General features: G+C 34.2%; 2 protein-coding genes and 1 long non-coding RNA gene across 3 annotated transcripts; 2 read left to right on the top strand and 1 right to left on the bottom strand.

Annotated features, from left to right (window-relative positions):
• Nucleotides 1-256: 256 nt before the first annotated feature.
• LOC130732479 (putative lipid-binding protein At4g00165) lies at nt 257-835 on the top strand. The gene has a single exon (XM_057584517.1). It carries the CDS (start codon nt 378-380, stop codon nt 744-746), a length of 369 nt encoding a protein of 122 aa, XP_057440500.1. The 5' UTR covers nt 257-377; the 3' UTR covers nt 747-835.
• A 7,300-nt stretch (nt 836-8,135) lies between these two features.
• LOC130732478 (uncharacterized) lies at nt 8,136-10,103 on the top strand. The gene is made up of 3 exons (XR_009017047.1): nt 8,136-8,568; nt 8,715-8,779; nt 9,111-10,103. It is a non-coding gene; the product is annotated as an uncharacterized LOC130732478 (long non-coding RNA).
• A 5,116-nt stretch (nt 10,104-15,219) lies between these two features.
• Nucleotides 15,220-20,340, bottom strand: LOC130729498 (uncharacterized). Its single transcript, XM_057581270.1, has 7 exons — nt 20,157-20,340; nt 19,314-19,493; nt 17,796-17,885; nt 16,818-17,067; nt 16,428-16,524; nt 15,733-15,798; nt 15,220-15,541 (listed from the first exon to the last, which is right to left on the bottom strand). The coding sequence occupies exons 2-7, from the start codon at nt 19,459-19,461 to the stop codon at nt 15,344-15,346; spliced, it is 849 nt and encodes a 282-aa protein (XP_057437253.1). The 5' UTR covers nt 19,462-19,493; nt 20,157-20,340; the 3' UTR covers nt 15,220-15,343.
• Nucleotides 20,341-24,660: the final 4,320 nt, after the last annotated feature.

The following is a 24,660-nucleotide window of genomic DNA, read 5'->3' as shown; positions in this document are numbered from 1 at the left end:
GAGATAAGATGACAGATGCATATATTTTATAAGAACCTCTAAGCTAGTTTATGGTCTAGAGTTAAACCTCTCAAATTCTAACAAGTTTTCATATTTTATATGAATGGATTTTGAGAGTTGATTAATTACACCACATATAGAGGATACCATATACAAACGATTTACAGCTATTTGATGCCAATAGCAAATGACAAAAATCAACTAGATCACTATCCATTCATGACACACTCACAGCCACAAGTTCAACAAAGCCTTTAGTCAATTCCTTTCCATAAAACGTAATCCAACTAGAAAATGCAATACCCATATCATTTTCAGTACTAACACTATCCTCTAATCAGATATCGACCACAGCCCAGTTTAATTTGCTCAAGAAAATGAATCTTTCGGGTTCAAAGGTGTTTTCCACTCTCATACTTGTTAATTTCCTTTTCTTCTCTTGTGTTGCAGCTAGTAAGCTCCCGTGCCCACCGAAGCAGCAGCAAGCCAAATGCCCCAAAGATACACTCAAGTTTGGTGTTTGTGGAAGTTGGTTAGGCCTGGTCACTGAAGTCATTGGGACTAAACCAAGTGAGGAGTGTTGTTCCTTGCTGAAAGGCCTCGCAGATCTTGAAGCAGCATTTTGTCTGTGCACCGCAATTAAGGCCAGCGTGCTGGGAATTGTCAAGCTCAACGTGCCTGTTGCTGTTAGTTTGCTTGTTAATGCTTGTGGGAAGAATGTACCAGAGGGATTTACTTGTGCTTAGAAATACTGCATATATTTCTGTACCTGTCATTGTTGCTTTAAGTTAATGGTAAATCATTAAATACATATTGAACTTTTCTTTCAGGTCAACATTAAAACATTAAGCCATGTGACTTTTTTAAGTGATCATGTGACAATCACATGACCATTAAATTCTTTTAATCTTAATCGTTGATTGTTAGATCTAACGGTCGTGATTTATTCTCATTTTCTCACATAAGATTACCTTTCTCATAAGATACATCCCCTATATATATATGTATATATATATATATTTCAGGGACCAAGCTAGTTGTGATCTTTGAGCTCGTAGAGCTGAAACATTGATTAATGTATACAGTTCGATTCTTAACTCTCCTTCTAATTCATGTTTTTCAGTTTTTGTTTGCGTATAGTTGGATTAGCGGAAAAATAAAGTAGATTTAATACTACTTCAAGAAAAGAAAAGCCCTCATTGCGTCGGCCGAAAACCGACGCTAACAAGCTGGAAATTGAAGCTGAAACCAATTTAGCGTTGGCCTTGGGGCTGCCAATAAAAGGCTCGTAGCGAATGTGTCACATTAATTAGCCTCGCAACCGAAGCTAAGTTAGTGTCGGTTTAGCCAACTATAGGCTAACACTACATGCCGGAGGGATTGGTCGATGCTGATTGCCAACTGTTATTTTCAGCATATGTTTCCTAGTGGAGAATTTGTTAGGTTGGATTACTGGCGAAGATTGAGCCTCACCTCCCGACGTGATTAGTCTGAGCTTCGCTCCTTGATATACTAGAGTCTATTTGTTGTGTAGAATCCTGATGAAAGAGGATGTGATTAGTTTGGTGGTACATGCTTTTGTTTTGGTAGATATATAGACGAGAATGACGAAATGTATGCGTGCCGGTGAGGGGAAAGAAATCAAATGGCCCAAAGGCCGGAGACGTATATACTTGCTTTGACAAGCTTACAACACCAAGAGCGTAAATGAAGCCAATGAAATACCAAAAATAAAGTCATTCTTAGAAGTAATGGCAAGCTTATGAAAAAGAAATGTCGGAACGGAAAAAATAAAAGAGAATTAAACACTTACGCTACAACTGTCCCATTGACCAATAATGGTTAAACATTCAAATGTTATTGCGAGAAATCAACTTGAAGAGGAACGTTGTGCAACTTGAAGAGAAATCAACAAAGGAAATGCTATTCAAAATCAAAACAGGATGATTTTTTATAAGAAAAATGCAGGAACTTGGTCACAAATAAAGTGTGGAAAAGCTAATAGAACCAAGAAAAGAGGAATGAAGAATGCCAAAAACAAGGCTGCGAAACTTAAACAATAAACATGCGAATTGCTTAAACACAATTGTCATCCAAACAGTTAATTTTGAGAACCATAACATGTTTAACTGAAGCATGCAAGAGTTATATTCAGAACGTTCAAGCATCCAAAATATATCACTTAAACACTACCTTATCATTCAATACAATTTTACTTATAAAAAAAAACTACCTTATTATCAATTTGTTGGTCCGACATCAGCACATAGACAATGTTATATGCCATAAATAGTACATATCACTTGATCTTCCATTTTTTCCACAAACTATCTCTATTTCTTTGATGAAGTAACAATCTTTGATGGAGGACCTTCCATGGTAATGATAGCCCCGCAAAACAGGGGCCCAGCAAAATGCATACTTAGTTATTTTAGGAAACTTTAGGTGTACTTCAAGCATTTTTATAGTTTTAGGTGATGTTTGCATTTTTATGCATTTATTAGGTATTTTTGTGGTTTTGTGTGTAGGAGTTAAGTTGTTGAGCTTAGAGGAAGAAGGCATCTGTCATCATGGGCACATTTGAGCTAGGCAAAGGGCGCTCTTGCGCCGATCAAGGAAAATCAATTAAGGAGGCTTTTGTCGCTTTGGGCACGCACACAAACAATCCTGGGCGCGCTCGCGCTAAGTCATGTCTAATGCTCAAGTTTTTACAACTTTTATGTGCAGGTCAGTGTGCTCGCGCCACAGGTTGGGCGCGCTCCTGTCAAAGGTCTTGTAAATCCCATGCTCTCTATCGCTCTTGGCGTGCTCGTGCCGGGTTTGGGACGCGCGCGTGCCTAATTTGGGGTGCGCTCGTGCCGACCGGTGTTCATGTGGCTCACACCTGCTGATATATAAATGGGTGCGTTCGCGCCCATTTGTGGGGGCGTTCACGCCTATGTCGTGACCTGGCACATTAATACCCTTTTTAACCTATTTTTCATATCTTGTTACATTGGGACACATTTGAGATTGAGAGAGAAATCGTTCTAGATCTTGTAGGACATGGTTCAAGTTTTCTTATTCGATTATGACTTTTTTATTCAATTTATATTTGGTTTCTATGATTACTTTGAGGACCAAAAATCCCTTGTGCTGAGGATTGATGTAGTTCCTTCATATCTATGATTTGATATATTCTCAGTGATATATGAATTGTTGTTTTTTCCTATGTGTTTCTTCCTTGCTTTTAATTGAATCTTATTATATTGCGCAATAGATTATTTTGTTGTTTCTATTCAATTGGGAAATTTGGTAGAAATTAGGAATTTTGGAAGAAAGTGAATAATGGATTCTACACCTTAGGAACAAGGATATCAATTATTTGTGTTTTCATGAATTTAGACTTTAAGATTTAGTTAAATATGATTAGTTATTAAGGGATTAGCTAAACAATATTTAACTAAATGGGTTAGCAAAAAAACGATTAGGAAAAACATTATAGGTAGACGTGCACATAACTACATTCATATATAATTTGAGTGGGGTGGGGTGAAGGGTTCCGGATTCGAACCCGGAGGAATGATTAATTTACTAACATTTCTAACAACTAACATTTGCCTATAAAAAAATATATAATTAGAGTGGGTAGAATCATAGCGAGGATTTGATGAAACCAATTCCCCAAATGTGTGTTCTCAAACCGTTTCAACAAGTTTTAAGTGTTTTTAATAAATTTCTGCAATAATCTAATCATCAACTAATCAACTTTTACTACTCGTCCTTTCATTACGAAGTTGGTGAATATTGGACATAAACAACCACAACCCTCGTGTTTGATCTTTTTATTACTACATAACTAATAGATACAATTGCCTTGCAGTTATCAACAATATTCCAACTAAATTTATATATTTTAATTTGTATGTATTAGAAATTTTACAATTTTCTTTAATATAATTACTAATTAAAGTGTCATCAGTATAACTAATTAGAATTGCCATGGGCATTAAAAGCTTTGTAATTTATTAATGCATATAAAGTGTCTTCAATGTCTCATTTTATTTTTTTATTAATAGTAAAACTCAAGTCAACTTTAATATATATATAATTATATATAATATTATATATATAAATATGTATATTTATATATATATATATAATATTTTAAATAAATTTTGATTGAAAAATTTAATCCTTCACCATTTCTTTGGTTAATGCTTTCACATAGATTGACTAACTTCATATAAAATTTAATTTATATATTAGAAAGTTTTACATTTAATAAATAATAAATAATAATATGAATTCTAATCAATACAAATTAATGCTATATCATCTCACTAAATTGTAATTAATACCATCATTAAAGCTCATGTTCTAACATATGTTAATACTTTTTTTTGGTTAATAACATATGTTAATACATTGATAGATTATTTTCCGAAGAATAAAAAATTGATAGATTAACATATTTCATAATTATATGAAATATTTTTAAAATTTAAAATTTAACTCACCATCATTTCTTTAATTAAATCTTTTCCATGGATTCATCATGAACCATGATGCCTCAAAATAAAAACATAATTGTTAACTAATTTCATAATAATTTTTTTATTTATATATCAGAATGTCTTAAATTTATAAGCTAATAAAATTAATAATATTATTCTGAATTAATACTAATTCTTAATTACTAATTAGTATTATCATCAGTGCTTAAAAATTCAAGCTTATTTTACTTATATAGATAGATTAACATATTTAATTATATTAAATATTCTTAAGAAAGTTTAAAATTTAATAATTAATAAAACATAAAATATAATTCTTCATTAATACTATTTACTGATAGTGCATGCATATTAATGTGAAGTTAATTATAGTTCTAATATCGAATCCTTTTTATTAGAACAATGGAAGAAATAAAAAAACTCTAGACATCTCAAAATTGAGATATATATTTGTAGCATATTTTTACCTCCATGAAATACGGAATTAACAAATCAATAATTTACTGTTTTAGCGGTTTGAGACCGTCATGAACTATGTATGTTTTAACATTCACAATCCATGAACCGGCTGAAACGTAATCACTTTATTTGTGGTAGTAAATTTCTTTTACCAACTGGGGTGTTGATTGGATTTGTATGGAATAAGATTTTCAATTAGTTTGCCGTTTTATAAAATATTTCACATAATTAAATTATATCATAGGAAATAAGACAATATTTAGACTAGTCTTAACTTCTCCTTTTCTCTCACCTCCTCATTAATAAATTTCCCCATGTTCTGCAACGTGATTACTGCACTTAATGCACATTTATTTACTTATAAATACATATACATATGCAACTTCTCAATCCACAACACAGTTTTTCTATCAAGCGTGTGAATTATAAGAGAATGTCAGCCACTCACCTTTTTCTTTTGTTTCTATGCATTTCCTGGCATGGATACTGCAGTAGTGCTCGTGTTCTTAACACTATAGATAAGAACCCACAGGAAAAACCTAATTTCTCTACTAAGGTTTGTCCAGCTAAAAGCATCACCACTTTGTTTACTATATATCTTATGCAATTAACATTTGTATGTTATAGAGTTGAACGTGTATAAATAATTAAGCTTTAATTTTTTTGCAGATTGATCATAAGATTAATGATTATGAGTCCTTTCAAAATCATCTTAGTGTGGTGAATGATGACAATAGGATGAAGAAAGGGATGGTTGCTCAAAAGCCAACGAACGGAATTGATTCCGGTGAAGAAAGTGCTCCTGGGTTTAACTTGGACTATGAGCCGCCCAAAGTACATCCTCCGCAAAACAATTAAGCAAGAAAGCTACAGTGTACTATCAAACATTATTATTGAGGAATAATATATATAGGAAAAAGAAAGAACAGAAATAACGAAGACATACCTCCCAGTCTATGTTGACATTAATACTTAGTTTGGTTATCCACGGCCGGCCCAAGGGTAAAGCCACCCAAGCAAGGGCTTTAGGCCTCCAATTTTTTTTGTTTTTTCTTAAGTAAAAAAGGCCTCTGATTTTATTTTTATTAAGTAAAAAAGGCCCTCAAAATTAAAATTAACAAAATTTTATATTAGATTAAACATGTTTCAAGGCCCCCAAAATTAAAATTCGCTTTAAGCCTCATTTGGTGTTGGGCCGGCCCTGTGGTTATCATATGATAATAAAAACTTATATATACTTGATTATATAAACTTAAATCCATTTTGAGCTTTTGATCTTTTAATGTAGTTCTTATATTATCATAAGAAGATTCACAAAGGCAATGGTCATGGCTGAATTAATCGACTGTTGTGTCCTCTTCCTCTTAATTTGTATGGTATATACAATAGCATTAGCATCCAATTTAATTATTCTTGAAATTTTGAGTGACATTAGCCTTTTTGTAATAACATTGAGATAGAGCAGAAGCATGATACCTGTTATAAACTTAATCATTTGTGTTCTTTACCCAACAACTTAAGCTATTGGGATACTTACACTTTGTTTGGTAGAGGAAGGTTTAGATAGAGAGAGATGGAGAAGAGAGAGTTAGGGGGAGGAATGATAAAGTATATGTGTGTTTGATATAGGGGTGGAAATAGGCCAGGCGGCTCGTCAGGGGCCTATAGCTCGGCTCGTTTGAGGCTCGGCCCGGCTTGGCTCGTTTACTAAAAAGATCAGGTTTAGGCTTTTTAAAAGGCTTGTTTAACTAAAAAGGCCAGGCCCAAACAATTTAAAAAGGCTATTTGGCCAGATAGGCCGGCCTACTTATATATTATATTATTAATAATATAAATATAATATAATTATATATAATTTTTTTTAAACTGATGTATACTTTAGTATAATAGAAAACCCTAAGTTCATGCCCTAACCTAGACTAGAAACGTTCCAGACATATTCAGCATAGCACATCCTCAGCCGCACAGGACGCAGGCTGCAGCCAGTCGCCACTGTTGATCTGTCGCTGCCAAGTCCACCTCTCTTGCAATGATATAGGTTTAGTTTTTGAAATGCAATGATACAAGTTTTTTTATTTGAAAAGAAAGTGTAATGACATATAAAATGTTTATTAGCCCGCCAGCCTAATGACCTTCTTTTGATAAAATTGTCTGTTAAGTTAGGCTTTTAAGAAGGCTTGTAGGCCAGGTCAGACCTTTGAAAAGGCCAGGCCAAGCCATAAAATTTGGCCTATTGATAGGCCACAGGCCAGACTTGGGCCACCAAAAGAGAATGCAGGCCAGGCCTAGGTCACACAAAGCTTGGCTCGGCTCGGCCTATTTCCACCCCTAGTTTGATAGGTGAGAGGAGGGAGATAGAGGGGAGAAAAAGTGGTGGGTCCCACCACTTTTTTGGTCTCTCCAAATTGAAGAGAGATTGAAGAGAGATGAGTGAAGGTTTGATTTATCATATCAAACAACCTATAAATCTACTCTATTTCTCACATATTTCTCTCTACTCAACTTCTCTCTTCTCTACTCTCTCTTCTCTATCTCTCTCTTCTCTACTAAACAGAGTGTACATTATTTCTTACCTATTTCTCTCTACTCAACTTCTCTCTTCTCTACTCTCTCTTCTCTATCTCTCTCTATCCTACCAAACAAAGTGTTAGTTCTTCACAAGGGATTAGATCTATGACTAAGTTGTCCAGAGTTCGATCCTGATCGCCCCAAATTATTCAGATACATAAATTTAAGTTTCAGCACATGACAAGTGGGCTTGTGCATTGCCCGTGCTTCAATTCTGACTCTTGCGTGTGAAAGTGTGTTCGAAATATAATCATTCGTGTGTTCTTTATCCAACAATTTTATTTCAGGTTTTGGGGATAATTGATTTTTAACAATACCATTACCAATAACTAAAATTCCTGTTGTCATAAAAAATTTGCGCTCAGCATATTGTTGGTTAGGCTTACTCTTGGTGGTAGATGCATGAAAGGGGAAACTTCAGCATTTATGTATGCCTTTCTTTGGTTTTTGAGGTTGGAAATTCAATCTCATTAGTTCTTTTTAGCCTCATTTCTATATCACGTGACTTGCTGAGTCACCACCTCATCATCTATCTATCTATCTATTTATAATATAGTAATTCTCAAGTGCGCAATTAAGCACTGACAACTCATCTTTTTTTACTCACCTATACTTGCCACATCTGATAATTAGCTTACGTGTCATCAATTTCCTTCTTTCTTTGAACCCATCTATCACAGTTACTACTATATCCTGACCCCTCACACACACTCATTCTTTCCGTTTCTCATTCTTTGAACCCATTCATTCATTAGAGAATAAAGGGCTTTTCTAACGCTCCCCAGTTCATAATTGTATTCTACGGTTTTGGCTTCCTTTTGCTGTTAGAAAAGAACAAAAGAGGGATGATATATAATTGTTCGACCTCCGCCAACTATGTTGTTGCTGTTCCGTCCGTTCCACTCTATCGCTCGCTCTGCTCCTCTCCATTTGAGGTCAGTTTTCTCCATCCTCCTTTCAACTATTATGTTCTACTTCTTCCAATTACAGAGATCTGCTCATTGCACAGCTAAACCGCATGTTTCCGAGGCTCACTCATGGCTAGGTAATCACACCATTTGTTTGATTAGTTTACTCACTCCTTCCTGTTTATGTTTCTTTCAAGTGGATTTATGCAAAATTTAGTTATTTGGCACAACAAACACCTTTCACATTGACTAATTAAGTGAAGCTTTTACTCTTCATGATCAGAGTACAAAAGAGAAATTGGGACAAGGTGCACCGTGCATGTTCCATGGGTCAGCTTAAACCCACTGGTAGGGACACACTACTTTATTTTTCAATGACCATGTGTGATATTTTCATGGATTCATTCTTATTTTCTAAACGATTTTCAAGAGTGCTTAAGGTTGAATAAATAGGATGGTAATGGTTGCTAGCTAAGACCCATTTTCCTTCTCATGAATGACATTATGAATAAGATCTGAATTTACAAAGTGATATGTGTTCTATTATTTTGCATGTATAACAAAAGTCTATGATTCTCAAAAGTCATAGGTTATTTTTCTTTTTGAAGTATGATTTATTTTCTGTTTCTTAATACTTACTCAAACCTAATGTATCTTTTGCTTTTGCTTTTCTTTGCAGCTGATGCTGTCTTTTACAAGGTATGAGTGTGTTTTTTCATTTTCTTTTCATGCTAATGAATACATCCATCCATTTGGTTAAGAATAAAACTACCTCAGTCCTATCCAAAATATATATTAAGTGAAGGTTTGACATGTTTCTTATATTTACCTGTTAGAAATGTGTTCTACTCTTCTTTTTATAGTATCAATTTAACCTGAAGCTTCACAGTGATTTGCGAAAATTGGTCGTGCAGAATTCAGTTATCAGGTTTTCCTTTCATGTATTTCTTCCTGCAATATTTTGGAATGATTATCTCCTCTAATTACAATAATTTGAACTTTCTTTCTGCTGTAGAAAAATGTTCACTGCAAGACTATTTTGAATTTCGAATTCAGTGTTTCCCTTTGTCTGGAAGTTAACTTATACCAAAATGACTAGATATTTTTTCTACCTATACTTTGAAGTGGATGAAAAAGTGCATAGCTCGCTATATCAAATTAAGCCACAATCTTTCTAATAAGAATGTTACCCAAATTATTCAGTTTTTCCATTCTTAGATTTGCAAAGATGATGCAATCACAGTCAGCAATCTACTGTGAAAGGCATACCAATGGTACAATGTACATGTATGATGAATTGATGATCAGGTACAGGTCTGATGAAATTCTGTCGCCTACTCTGGGCTTTGGTCTATTTCATTATAGATTCATGAAGAAATGAACTTGTGTGGAAGAGAGCCTGATTGCATATGTGTTCCATAGTTAATTGTTTATTTCAACTTTTTAGATAATTTTATTTAATGTATATATTTCTGGTACTTTTTCACGGCTTTTGTTAACCAACCTCTCCAATGACATCTTGTGTACATGATAAAACCAAGTTTAGGAGATTCATCAAACAAACTGCTCAAATTTCACAGTAGGACATGTATACACTATTTGTTCTAAGATTTCGACTTGTATGTGTATTGTTAATATCTTGACTATTTTTAAGATGAATCTTTTTAAATATTAGATACTGATTCTTGGGGTATCAACATCTCCAATGAAACTTTATTTTATTGTAATGTTACAAGCCGCTTAAGTGACAGGAGATTAAAAGGAATTAAATCTGAAACCGTTCTAAAACTTTTTAAAAATAATACTGTAGAAGTGTATAACATTTTCTCTATTCTGCACAACCACTTACTTTGAATGCTGGCAGAGTAAACTGATGCAGAGTAAGAGAAAGGAAATATACCTCCTGAGCATGAATGTGGAAAAGTAGATTACAACCACTGCAAGTTAATGACTAGAAAATGTTTTCTTTTTAGATTATTGTTGATATGTTTAGATGGAAATATGAGAAAAATTGGGGTCTACTTGGTTGATTAGTAACTATGATGCCTGATAATAGCCTATTTCAAAAGCTTAGAAAGATAGGTTAATATAACACTTTTGATTCTAGCAAAATCACGATGAATTATTCCGCCGCGCATCGCGCGGGTTTGAGTCTAGTTTTAATTGAATCTTAAGTGTTGATAGCAAATCCACAAGTGTATGGATCAATTGAAGTAATATAAAAGATATCGAACCACAATGATAGTTGTTTATCAATTAGTTCTAAGAGTTTCATATTCATAGTGCAAAAAGGAAAATAAAATAAGTTTGAAGTTTGGTTGTGATTGAAACAAAAGACAAAAGTAAGAGCAAAGATATTGTAAAACTTTATAGGAAAAGCAGCACTTTTGGTCAAGCTGCACCTAGTCTAGTTAAGTTTCTCAAAACCAAATCCTTATAAAAGCTTCATAAATCCTCCTATAATGATGTAGCACTTACCTTTACTTGTTAATATCTTAATCAAGTAAAATATTCAATCTCAATTGCAAAGCCTAATACCTTAGTTAATAGTCATTTCAATTAAAGCTTTAGTGTTCTTTTAATTAGGCCAATACAATTAGTTATCACCCTTTTACCTAACTAATGGATGAACAAATCTATCTAATCTCAAGTCCCTTAATTTTTACCAAGTATCGTTGTGCAAGAAGAAAGCCAAACACTTGCATGCATTCAAAAGGGTATTGAAACATAGAAAAGATACACAGGAAAAAGACTTAATTCATATAAGAAATCTGGGAGTCAAAACATAATAAGGACTAATATCCACAATACCCAAAGTACTAAAACGAATTAGCCAAACTATGGGCATAAAAACAACTAAGAAGACCAGAAAAAGGGCCTTAGAATGCTCAGAGTAGCTCCAAACTAAGGTGTAAGTCTTATAAAAGTAGCTCCACTAACGACTATTACATGGAGATTTCAGTTGATGAACAAAAAGATTTCACAAGGAGATTTTGTAAGAATTTTGAACTTCAACAAGAGTTATACACTTTCAAGAAAAACACATTTTCTTTTGTAGAGTTTTTTAAGTAATTGAAAGTTAGTTAAGTTGGAATTGTTAAATAGTTTTCGACCATTTCCTTTGTTGTATTTGTCTTGGTAAGTGTAGTTGTCATGTTAGATTTAGTTCTAAGAATTATAGGGAGGAAGATTATATTATGAGGTTCTTGAAGGGATGAATGATCAATTTTTCATGGTTAGATCTCAAATTTTGTTGATGGATGCGCTACCATCTTTAAACAAGGTTTTCTCTTGGTTTTACAACACGAGAGGCAAGATGGATATGCTTCAATTGAAGAAATTCACATTTCAATCAATTCTATAGTTGGAAGAAAATTGAATACTTATGGAAGAGAATACAATGGAAGCATACATGATATCGGAAGCATGACTTTCTATGAGGTTCATGTTCAAAGTTTAAGAACAATTCTGCAGCTTATTTTGTTATGGATTATTTGAATGAATCATATCGGCAGGAAAATGTTGTTAATGAATAAAAAAATGAATATAGATTTAGAGATAAAGGGTATCAAGCTATTAAAGCAGATTTCTATTTCTACTATTCAAGATGTGATGAAATGTATTCTTTGTGCCTCACCATCACCCATTTCAGTTCAATCAAGTTCTTGGAGTCTCTATTAAGGAGAAAAATATCATATCTGTGCTTCTTTAAAATGGTTTACTAGTTATAAAAATGTGGATCAAATTGATGTCTGATTACCTAAAGAAAGTTTTGTTCAAGGCTATCATAAAAGCTAACCATGTTACTACTTTTACTATCTTCTTGGATATATAGTAGATTTTGCCTTCATACTAGATAGTGTGATGAGGTTCTTGAAAGGGTTGAATAATCAATTTGTGATGGTTTGATTCTTAAATTTTGTTGATGGATCCGCTACCATCTTGAAACAAGGTTTTCTCTGATCTATGGTTACAACATGAGAGACAACATTAATATGCTTCAATTGAAGAAAATCATATTTCAATCAATTCAATAGATGGAAGAAAATCAAATGGAAGAGGGAAGAGTAATAAAGTTTGAACATTTTCTCTAATAAATGAATATACACTAGTGGAAATATGATATAGGAAACTTAGCTTTCCACAAGGTTCAAGTTGAAAGTTTAAGAATAATTCTGTAGCTTATTTTGTTATGGATAATTTGAATGAATCTCATATTAGCAGGAAATTTTTGTTGTTAAGGAATAAAAAATGATTATGGATTTACAAATGAAGAGTATCAAGCTATTAAGTCATTATTTCAGCAGAACAAAACACAGCTTGAGCCTCAAGCTAATCAGATGTGACAGGTGTTCTTCGTGCCTCACCATATCCCATTTCAGTTCAATGACTTCAATCAAGTGTGCTTCTTTAAAATGGTTTACTAGTTATAAAGGAGTGAGTCCAATTAATGTCTGATTACCTAATGGAAGTTTTGTTCATGCCTCTATCATTAGGAACTATCCATGTTATATAGTGCTTTTATTATATTGTTTGATGGACTATTTTATATACTGGACTTTGCTTTCAATTTAGTTTCGATTCATAAACTGGCCAGGAATTTGAAATGTAATATGAATTTCAATGGTGAAAAAAAATTGCATCATATAAGACTACAATTTGAGGATGATTGGTTCAAGAAAATTTCAAACCGGTCTGTACTTTCTGGATTTCAAGACTGCAAACAAAGTGTCTTCCACATATCAGTTAGTTTTTATTGTAAATGATTATGTTGTTTTGCCACAACCAATTATATGACATTTTAGTTTTGGCTATGACTATGTATCAAATAGTTGATTTGTAACACACTGACGACACTGAATAAATATTATCTATCTAGTCAAATTTATAAAGATGGACCCTGTGATATTTGTCACTATGCTAAACAAAAGAAACTGTCATTTACTTCTAGTAATAGCCGAGCTTTATGTATGTTTGAACTTCTTCATATAGATAGTTTGGGGCCATTTCGTGTATCTACAATTCATGATCACAAATACTTTTTGATAATAGTGGGTGATTTTAGCTGTTTATCTTGGATTGTATTGCTAAAGCAAATGAGTGAAGTCCAGTTTCATGACGAAAGCTTTATCAATATAGATGAGAAACAACATGATACGGTGTTTAAAGCAATAGTAAATAATGGTTCAAAATTTATTATTTTCTAATTGTATGCTCAAAAGGGTATCCGTCATCAAACTAGTTGTGTAGCCACCCCTTAATTTAAAGTTGGGGCAGTGAGAAATCACTAGAGAATTCTAAATATGGCTAGAGCCTTACTTATCAACCTCTTTATTGTCGTCTTCCTTTTGGATCAATGCACTTCTTCATGTTCTTTTTCCTACTCAGTGGGGTATCTTCTAAGGGTTTACATGATAAGTTATTTTATGAGATTTTACATGGATAATAACAAATTCAGATGAAGTGAAAGTTTTTGCTCACTTCGCTATGTTCATTCGGTTCTACTAATAGATCCAAGTTTGATGTATGAGCCCGAAAGTGTGTACTTCTTGGTTATAAACCATCAAAGTGATGAGAGATGATGTAACTGGAAAATCTTTCCCTTATACTGTCTTAGTTGTTTCTTGGGTCTTTGACCCTCCAAAATATCAAAAAAAAAAAAAAAATTTTCTTCCTTGATGCCTTCCTATGATTTTATTCATCATATATAAGACAAATCATTTAATTGACAATTCCTAATTTGTGAAACCAAAAATAAGAATGTAAATATATACAATAAACAGATTGATTCCCCCGTTGAGAGAGTTAGTCCCACCATAATGTGGATGTTCCCGACTTGAACAAGATTGCCTCTGAATGAGAACATCTGTCTTACACCAAAATAGATTGATTTTCAATTTTTAATTAATATAAAATATATTGATTTATTACTAATTAATATAAGGGGAAGAGATCATTATAGCATATTTCCTTCCTAATATCCCCCTCAAATTGATGCGGTCGATCAAGAAGCATTAATTTCCTAAGTAGAAACTTCGGACGAGATGAGGAATTGTTTTGGTAAAGATGTGTGCAAGATGGAGTTGTGAGTTGACATAAGGAAGAGAGATAAAATGATTATTAAGAGCCTCACGAATGGAGTGACAGCGCACTTGCAACATCTCGATCCGACGACTGCCCTCACGGTAACAACACGAGTCTTTCCAGCACGTTCTATCCTCACTCAGGTGTCACCCACCCCCTCCAAGGCAAGCACACTCTACCTTGATGTTTTATGAGTTAGGCTCCCGAAAAGAAGATGAATCTTATTGTCATGAGTAGTACATGCCAATCTCAACTGTATAGTCTCATACCTATACAATCTCGAAATACCTCTTGTTTGAGTACAAGATCGGTTCATTCATGTGTCCATCCGCCTAAAAGCTTACTAGTATCCGCTCCTTGTCTGTGCCTCATTGCACCGACATTCACTCTCCGCCCTCGTTGGCTCCGGGTGTCACACCACCTCATTAAGTTTAGTGCCCTCATGAAACACAAGATTGGCAACAATTTGAATTTGAATGATATCAAGAAAGTGGCGACACAGGAAAAATCATATTCATAGCTCTGAGTTGGTTAGTTGCAATATTTCCTTTGATTACATCTTCAAGACCGTTTGGATTTAAATGCATTTGAGCATCTTACCCTAGACAAAAAAAAAATTTTCCCAGTGATATCAAGAGCTACAAATTACGCTTCACTAGGTTAGAGAAACTCATAATAAGAGTACAGATGTTACACTCCTCATCTCAGTAGTAATCTATTTTATCATCAATCTACCAACCAAGCCAAGAAAGACACCGTTTTACATAACAGAATTGCATGTATCCAAAAATCAGCAAATCCCTCTTTTATAAACTACTATACATGTTATTATCCATCTGAAATTTTACATATTTTATATGATTTCTTACCAATCTTACACTCAATACCTTTAAATTTACAGTTAAAAATACACTTCTTCAAAGATTTTCCAACAACACATTGCTTAATTTCCTCGTCCACAACTTTCTTCAGGGAATGAGTGATGTCACCAAGTGCCCATGCTAAGGATATGTGAGGACGTGGATCCTGTAAGGAGAACTTCAAGTTTAAGGTACTGGAAGAGAAACAGAAAGGAAAACACAGCAATGATGATATAAGTAACACTCTGCAGACTTTTCATTTGTCGAACAGACTAGGCATGAAGTGATCTGCAAAGTGTAGCTGTGTTTTCCAGCAATTCTAAGGTGGTGACCCCATGATTACTCAACGAAACTGACCTTGTAAAATTCAGGAAGATTATGAAGCTTGTAAATTGCATTGACTGCCTCAATTTGCTTCTTTATCTGAAATGAATTGAACAGAAAAATGCATTTAGTATATATGTGGCAAACAGAGAGAATGAATGTGCTAGGTCAAACAAGGAGAAATTACTAGAAGTTTACAACCAGCACGTCCAAAAATATAAATGAATGTCTTGTGTTGAGAGATAGGAGAAAGTTGTACATTGAATAATGAATATAAAACGAACAGGGACATGATATTAGGTCTTTATTTTCAAGAGATTCTAGACTCATCTCTATTTTTTTCCTATTCTGTGCCAGTTCCATGCAAGACCCAAAAAAGTAAATAATGCCCTCAAGCCTTCAATTGCAGATTTACCAAAAGATTTAGGTAGGAGGCTTCTAAAAATTTGTTTCAACCTTGATGTAATTCAATTTTTATGTCACCCTAGTAATGAATGAGAACTAAAACATCATACACACATTCATGATCAGCTTCTATAAAATAACCTGATATGTATTGCCCCTGACTTTACCATAATAATATCCTAAGACAGCAGCTTTCTATCAAAAACAAACAAAATACCAATATTCAGCGAAAAGCCGCCAATGCAACACACAATTCCAACTTGCATGTCTTTACACAAGAAACACAGGGTCACGAAAGGAAAAGGAAGGAACATGAATCATACCTCTACTAACCCTCCTTGAACAACTTCTAGTGAGATAAAGGTGCGCGTATGGTCATCATTAACAAAAACCTCCCATTTGTTAAAGTCAATCCAAAAACTGCTTCAAGAAAAGAGAAATTAAAGGCAACAATGAGGTAGAACGTGGAGAAAAATATCCTATTCACTTTAAATAATTGAGAAATATAAGAACAAGAAAAACGCTAGCAACACACTCTTTTCAATACACTCCATGTGGTTGGTTAATTTTTTAAAAAGTAACACATTTGTTTTAAAAATGAGACAAATGAGTTGTCATATTTTTTTTAAAAAAAAAAACCAATCATATAAAGAGTGTGAAAGAGTGTGTTCAAAAGAGAGCGTTGCTAGCATTCTTTTAAGAAAAAAACTGACTTGTGGTGACTTTGAAGCTTCTGTCTAAGCATTGAGACCATTGAGTCAATCTGATGCACTCGTATTGGAACAGTTCTTCCCAAACTTATGTGAAATTCTCTTCCTAAGGCAACTTGTTCAAGCTTCTCATCATTTTTGCAGAGTGTGTTAAGTGGAACATCAACGTCAACAACATAAAGAGTTGGTTCCCGAGATGAGACTTTCTTCAAGATACCAGCAATTTCTTTCTTTGATTGAGATGAAATATTAACTGAAAAGAAACGGTTGCGCTGTGAGATAACGATCATTAGTTCATTACACCTTACAGCATAAGTATTTTTGAAATTTTTTAATTGCATTATGAATTGTACTAAATTTATATGAATGATGCATAGAAAGTCAGAAGAGTATTAGCATATTCTTGCCATAAGAGAAGTGTCTCTATTTTCTTCTCTCTTTTCTAGTCTAGTTCAATCAAGAACTTTCAACCAATACAAACTACAATCTTTAGGACAATATTCTCAATGCCACTATCTTGGAATTATTCAGTGTACTTGAAATCTCTGACCATCTCAGCATCCCAACTAGTCCTAACAAACTAACTAACTCCCTCAACAAACAGACCTAACAAATACCTACTTAACAACAACGATTGTAGCCCATCTTGAGATCACCCACAGTTGCTTACAGATGTTAATAATGCATTCATCTGACCAAGAAAGAAGGAATGGATGATAATAAAGAAGAAAACAATAAAATTTTAGTCATATGCATATAACTAAGACAATTATGATGGTTAGTTTCCTAACTCATACATGCAGGTATACCGATCTGCCAGCTTCTAAGTAAACCTAAATGCATGCCATTGTCATCCACAAAGACAAATGAATACATCATAAATTCAATAAAATCTCTACAATATCACAACCACTGTATGAAAAGACCAGAATGGTGTCTTCAAACTGAAATAACTTTCCTTGCAGAGCATAATTAACTTACCTGGTATGTATACATGTAAGGCATAGTTACCATCAGCATGAGGGAAGCTCCTAACTCTAATTGTCTCACCAATCTGCAAATCTTGAGGCCCTTCACCATTAAAACAATGAATATGTCATTACAAGGCACATATCATATGCACATAAAAACAACAACATCATAACCATTTGATTGCAAAGGAACTTTCGGTATAAGAAATTTGAGCTTGAGTTCAGAAGATTGAGGCTGGTACAATTTGCGAATATCCCTAAACCTATCTAATAAGAACATATTTTCATTCTTTGTTGTCCTTTTTATAGTGAGCATAGTCTAGTGGCAACCCTTTCCTTATGCAACCTTGGGAGTGAGAGTTTGAACCCCCCACATTTACATAGAGCCTTGGCACAATGGTTAAAAATTGTTGCCATGTCACAGGTTCAAGTCCTGAAAACAATCTCTCGTGTAAAAAACAGGCTAAAGTTGCATTTTATACCCTGCACATAGCGGGAGCTTCGATGCACCAGGCTGCTCTCTGTTGTCTTTCTGTAGTGAGCATAGACTGCACTCATTAAACTCGACTACTCAAGTTGCGCCAAAATCAAGTTACATCGCATGTGAATTTGAATTTTTATAAACTAAGGTTAACTAGGGTAAAATCCAGCAATTCCACGAGTTTAGGTTAGGGCTTTAGTTTTTCCTCCTCCGAGCTAAGTTGAGCAACATTTTGTGCTACCTGTGACACTCCTTGCCTGTGTGCTATGCGATGCGAGCCTCCGCTGAACTTCAACTACAAGCCGCACCTTGCCTGCCTTCGAGTGAATGCTTGATGACCGACCAGCGAGCTTTTGCGTCCCAAAGCCTCTTTCAAAGGTCGTTGTCTCTCCTAGTGCCTCACTCCAAAAATTGCAAACTTCCAATCTCTTCATGTGAAATTTGGGCCTCTGATTGTGTGTGATTATGTGTGAAGTCATCTGGCTACTGGAATGTAAAAATTCACTAGTGTAGTCTAGTGCCTAATGTGAAACCCGCAAGTTAAATAGTTTATATAAATTCCATTCTATCGATTCATTTCGAACTCCCAACAACAGTCTAGTAGCAAGTGTCTCTTTATGTAGCTTCTACTGCAACTGTGTGTTAACTTTAAATATAAACACTATTTTATTGCATAACATAGTTAGAGCCTTAGGTTGACTTGCAATTGACCAGATAATGGAATGTCTCAATTTGAAGGATCAAAATATTCATGCAACACAGCTTCTATCACCAAAGCTATGGAACTTCAGATTAGGACATTTGGTCCTATATGTATCACTTTAACTTGAAGTATATCTTTATCATTGTATGATTTGATTATTCAAGTATGTTTTTAACTTTGCTATTGTGTTTCGCTTGATTATTATAGCTTTTTAAATATTAAATTTGTACAGGGTAAACTCTAATATTACGAGTCAAGCAAACAAACACCATAAATCTACTTCAATTCTCGAGTTTGATAACCTTGGAAGTGAGTAAATAAAATCAACCTAAAACATAGCATACCGTGAAATTTCAAAGGATCTAGGAGTGAGATAGGAGGTGGTGGCAAGGGTGTGAATACTTCTGAGTGAGCTAAGCTTGGAATTGAAGGGGTAGATTCAGAATCTGAATCAGAAGATCCATCCCCATAACATGCTTTCAGTGCCTCCATTTTTCAGTCAAAACAGTAACATGTTTTCAGTACTGCACAACAGAACAAAATATTATATCACAGGGATACAAAGTACAACACCTCATATAAAAGAAATACATAAAGAATGTCCAAAATCATCAAAAGTAATCTCTATGTGAGTGTGTGCTTGTGTCTGCATTTGATAGTTCAATTTTAAGAAACCAAAACACAACTTCTCTCCTATTTCATTTTGTTCCTCTATGAGTTTATCTAGTCAATGTATTTTGTAAAAAATGCGGTCGATCATAGATGAATGAGAAAAATTATCCAAAAAATTTCTTTAATCTCAACAGTCTACACCCTTCTATCTCATAAAATTAAACATTTAAGGCTTGGAATGGGACTTCATTCCTTTCTAGTTTCTACTAACATGCTCAATGGAACAGTACATTACTTTCACTAAGACCAATGCTGATTTTACCCTTTTTGGTCTCAAAGACCCAAGTGACTAGACAAATGCATAAATCAATTGCTTGCAACAACATTTGCTCAAAACAGAACACATACATGGGAATGCTCCTACTATGTCCATGTTATGGAACCCATTTAAATTCAAGTGAGAGAATCACATGCATATATGATGATAAGGAACATCACAATCTAAAGGGGAATGATGATGATGAAAAACCCTAACTGCAATGAAAAAGGAGCAGCTGCAAATGGAGCTAACAAACCTCAACTTCAAACGCCAACGACGACGGCAAAGAGGAACAACGGCGACAGCGCAGTTCAACGACTGGCGACGGAAACATGCGCAACGCACAAGACCTCAACGAAGAAGAAGATGGAGATTGAAGAACCCTAACTGCAGCGAGAAGAACGAGATTGAGCTTCGTTTTCAATTTCTGACTTAAATTAGGGATTTAGTGACGGATTATTAGTCAGGTAATTATTCCGTCACTGCTTTCTTTAGACAGTTTGTAAATGAAATTGTACTCTAATCGCTTATTTGCAAAAGCACTTTAAATGGCCTCCGTGTTACTTTTTAAAGCGTATATCAAATAGAATGCGCTTCAAAAAGCTTTTTTTTGGCATAGTCAAAGATCTATAGAAGTGTGATTTAGAGGGAAGGATTATGGTTTGATCTGTTGAGCTATCAGAGTTTAGTTTGAAATTCGAGATGTGAGGATCTATAAAGGCACATGTCTTAGATGATTTTTTTGGGGGAGTTGGTATCATCAAGAGAATCAGAAACTATGCTATATTGAAATCTCTGCGTCGATGAATCTTTCAATGTTAAAAGAAGTTGCAATAAAGAAGTCACTCAAATTTGAGTTTCAGGAAAATAACAACGAGATCGAGTTTGAATCTCTCATAGCGAGTTTGAATTTGGCTAAGGACATGGATGTTAGGAAATTGCAAGTGAATAGTGACTCTCAATTTGTCACAAATCAAGTGAATAGGACCTATCATGCTCGGGATTCTGTGAAGTATGTGCCTAGAGAGAGGAATTATAGGGAGAACATTTTACATAAACTAGAAAGCACAAAAAGGTCTATAGGACTTCTTAAAAGTCTCAAGATTGTTGGATGAAGAACGTCAACCCGTCACACCCTCATTTTATGAGCAAAAAACAAACAATGCCAATGTATTGTGCACAACAAGAAGTGTACTACATTTCACCAAAGAGGCCCAATCTTGGCCACATGAGCCCAAGCCCTTTACTATGCTCTTTATCATGACAATGTGAAGCTAAGTATATAAACATTTGAAAGGTTGTTGAGCTAGGCAATGTGGACTTGAACTTTTGAAATACCTTAAATTTTTCCAACAAAAGAATGGTAAAGAAAATGCGTATGTCTTGAAATTTAAAAATTTTGAATCGAAAACTCATACAAGAAAAGAAGGTAGGGAAATGATTTGAAGAGAGTGGACAACTTTTTACATTTGATATACGACAAGGGGCGAAGGAGTCGTTGTTTGCTAGGCTTCACATCACATGGGAGAGCAAAGATAAATTAAACTTTGTCTGATATGTCTCTGACATGTCCAAATCATAGTTTCCCTAAAGAATTCACAGCAAACCTATGTATGTCCTCTCTTCTTTCCTGACATATAAATATCTAATTTCCATTTTTATTTTCTCTAAAACAACCAAAGACCTCAATTTCCATTTAAGTTCCAATCATGCCCTTACCATCAAACATCTTCATGCATGTTCATGTTCAATTATTCAGGGGGAAGTACATTAGGTGGAAAGAGATAGATGTTGGGTCGACACTGACTGTGCTTGTTGTTTGTCACTTTGCAGATTTTGACAAAAACATTTGAGCTTCCGAAACGTGCAGTGGAAATTATGGTAATGAGATAGCAACCTATGACGAGAGAACATGGCAAATAAGGCTGTATGTATGTTGAAGCATGGTTGCCAAAAAAGGTATGCAAGAATCACTGAACAAAGGAAAAGTTCAGAAAACATCAAATAATGTGTCATTTTGGAAGGGTTTCTTAATTTCTTCACGTTATTTTCAGACGTAATGTAACTACATGCTGATTTCGTTCATCTTTTCAAGCAACATAAAAATAGAAACCGTGATCATATTGATATCTCTCATTTCTCTTGGATCTCTTTTCAATCCTCTCTCCTCTCCAATATATTTATTTTTCTTTCTGATGATGATGACATTATAAAGTGTATCTCATGTTTGTTGGAGCTATCATTCATTTACACTCACTTTTCTTCCACATTTTTATTTTGTCTATCTTTCTTCTCTTTCAAATTTTAATCATATATCACACATTACATCTCTTATTTTTTTCTCCTTTTTTTTTCTATATATCTCTCTTTTTTCCACTTTATTGGGAGTGTAAATGAAACTTAATCTTTTCTCTCTATTAAAAATGAGGTATACAAGAGGTGCACATTCATAATTATATTATGAAATAACGCAGTTGAAGAGATAAAATAAGTACGTAGAAGCACGATCAACAACACAAAAAAATAACGTGAAAAAATTCGAAATCTAAGTAAAAATCACGGTCGCTGTCAAAACCAACAACCAGGTAATAATCACTATGTGAAAATTGTTACAACACAAAAACTTTACTCTCAATCAATGCATGATTGTAATACACTCACACTCTCCAAATCAAATATTTGAACGACATCTGCTCACAATGCTCTTATACAAGAGCATAAAAGAAGAAGAAAACACAAATATAAGTTTAAAGTGTTTCCTAGTGTTGGTACTTAGTGTGTTGTAACATGGAACTTGAGATCTTTTTATATAGCCTTGGACTAGCACACCTTTCACCATGCTAGACAATGTGAGACTTCTCTAAGATGATTTTCTTGACCTCTTTCTTCCTTCATGAACATTAGCAATGATAAGACTTACATTGCAATCAATCCCAATAAATTATCAAAAACAACATTGATGTTTAAACACGACCTTTTTATTTTATCTCTTCTATACCCATTCTATTTTATTTTATCAATAATACTTCATCCACGCACGTCTCATTTTCAGCATAACCTATATAGTAAGGATTTCGGTTACTTAAAAGTCTTATAAGTAGGGTTGAGTAGGCTGACACCAATTACCGTCCGCTAAGCCCACTCAAAACCTCAAATGGTAGACGCTACTTGATTTTTCACATTAGTATCTGCCCCATTACCTGCGCGATAACATTAATTAGCGTCGGCATGACCCCGCTAATTTAAAATGACAAAACTTAGGTTCTCATTTAGTGGTCACATCCATGATCCATGATCCATAACCCTCCAGCCTTCTCTATTCCTCCACTAAATAATGTTATTAAAGGAGATGGGTTTAAGATGAGCTCGTTTAAACCGAGTCTTAGTAGGACTCCTCTTTTATCGAGAATTCCTGTACAAGCCTCTCCAAGTTCAATGAGTATTATTTAGTTGACCTCTCCAAGCTTAACGAGTATTCTTTAGTTGGCCTCTCAAGACTCAATGAGTAATCTTTAGCTGGCATATCCAGGCTCAACCAGTATTCTTGAGTTCACCTCTCCAGACTCGAAGGACCGGAGTATTTTTTAGCTGGCCTTTCCAAGCTGAAACGAGTATTGTTTAGCCAGCCTCTTCATTCAGAATGAGTATTCTTTAACCATCCAATCAAGGCTCGTTGAGAACTTTTTTAAGGTCACTTTTATAGGCCTTGGTCTTTATCATGGTTTCCAAGGTATAAGCATCTATCATTTCTTACCTTATGCTTTATAGAGTTTAACTTTCTATAAAATTATTACTTGAGAAAAATGAATATACGATATCTTTCCCTTTATTTTGGCAAAATGTGTTGTGGTTAGGATTTGATAAGTACTAAATTTACATCTTTGTCAATATCATTTTATGCACTTATCTGACTTGTGTGCTTTCGTTATACATTGTTTTATCTCTCAATTTAGTAGTTTCGTAAATATTTAGGTTTAGTATAAGTTGTATGTAAATTTTAATTCTAATCCCTAATTTTTGGTGTAGGTGTGATATTTAAATACATTTATTAAACTATTTTTTTTTACATTTACTAAACTAAATTAACCCCTATTAATTTTTTTGATCTCCACCCTCAATAGTCAAATATCAATTTACACCAAACATTTTAACTATTTTTGGGGAATTAACGTTTAGGAGTGGAAATAAGTCAAGCGCTTGTCAGGGGCTTATGGCCTGGTTTGTCAGAGACCTGACCTGGCTTGGCGTGTTTATTAAAAGGGTCGGACCTAGACTTTTTAAAATGCTTGATTAACTAAAAAGGCAAGGTCCATACTATCAAAAAAGTCTACTTGGCTTGATAAGCCGGCTTGTTTATGCAATAATGTTTTTATCAATAATATAAATAATGTTACTTTAGAGCAATGATATACATATTTTATTATTTGAAAAGGAAATGTGATGATATATAAAAAGACATATTAGCTCGTGGTCTATTAACCTGGCAGGCTATTGGTCTTCTTTATTTGAAATTGTATGTTTAATATGCTTTTAAGTAGACTTGTAGGTCAGGTCAGACCAGACCTTATAACAGACTAAGCCAGACCTTTCGGCTGTTTGAAAGGCCACATGTTTGGGTTGGGCTACAAAAAAAGAATGCAAGTCAGGCTTGGGCCACAAACTTGGCTTATTTTCTCCCTTATGAACGTTCTTCCTTAAAAAAATATCTCTAGTTTTTTTAGGGAAACATCTCTGGTTTAAATCTCATGAATTTTGACCAA

The sequence above is a fragment of the Lotus japonicus genome, chromosome 1 (genome assembly GCF_012489685.1).
Source record: "Lotus japonicus ecotype B-129 chromosome 1, LjGifu_v1.2".
Taxonomy (NCBI): domain Eukaryota; kingdom Viridiplantae; phylum Streptophyta; class Magnoliopsida; order Fabales; family Fabaceae; genus Lotus; species Lotus japonicus.
The sequence above is the reverse complement of the archived record's forward strand: the minus strand, read 5'-3'. Positions and strand labels throughout refer to the sequence as shown.

What these genes read in the sequence shown, in the direction of transcription:
- LOC130729498 (XM_057581270.1), bottom strand. Translation starts at nt 19,461, where the DNA reads ATGGAGGCACTGAAAGCATGTTATGGGGATGGATCTTCTGATTCAGAT. An exon ending in CTTACATGTATACATACCAG is followed by an intron (nt 17,068 to 17,795) that starts GTAAGTTAATTA and finishes GTTTCTTTTCAG; the next exon opens with TTAATATTTCATCTCAATCA. An exon ending in AAGCTTCAAAGTCACCACAA is followed by an intron (nt 16,525 to 16,817) that starts GTCAGTTTTTTT and finishes TTCTTGAAGCAG; the next exon opens with TTTTTGGATTGACTTTAACA.
- LOC130732479 (XM_057584517.1), top strand. Translation starts at nt 378, where the DNA reads ATGAATCTTTCGGGTTCAAAGGTGTTTTCCACTCTCATACTTGTTAAT.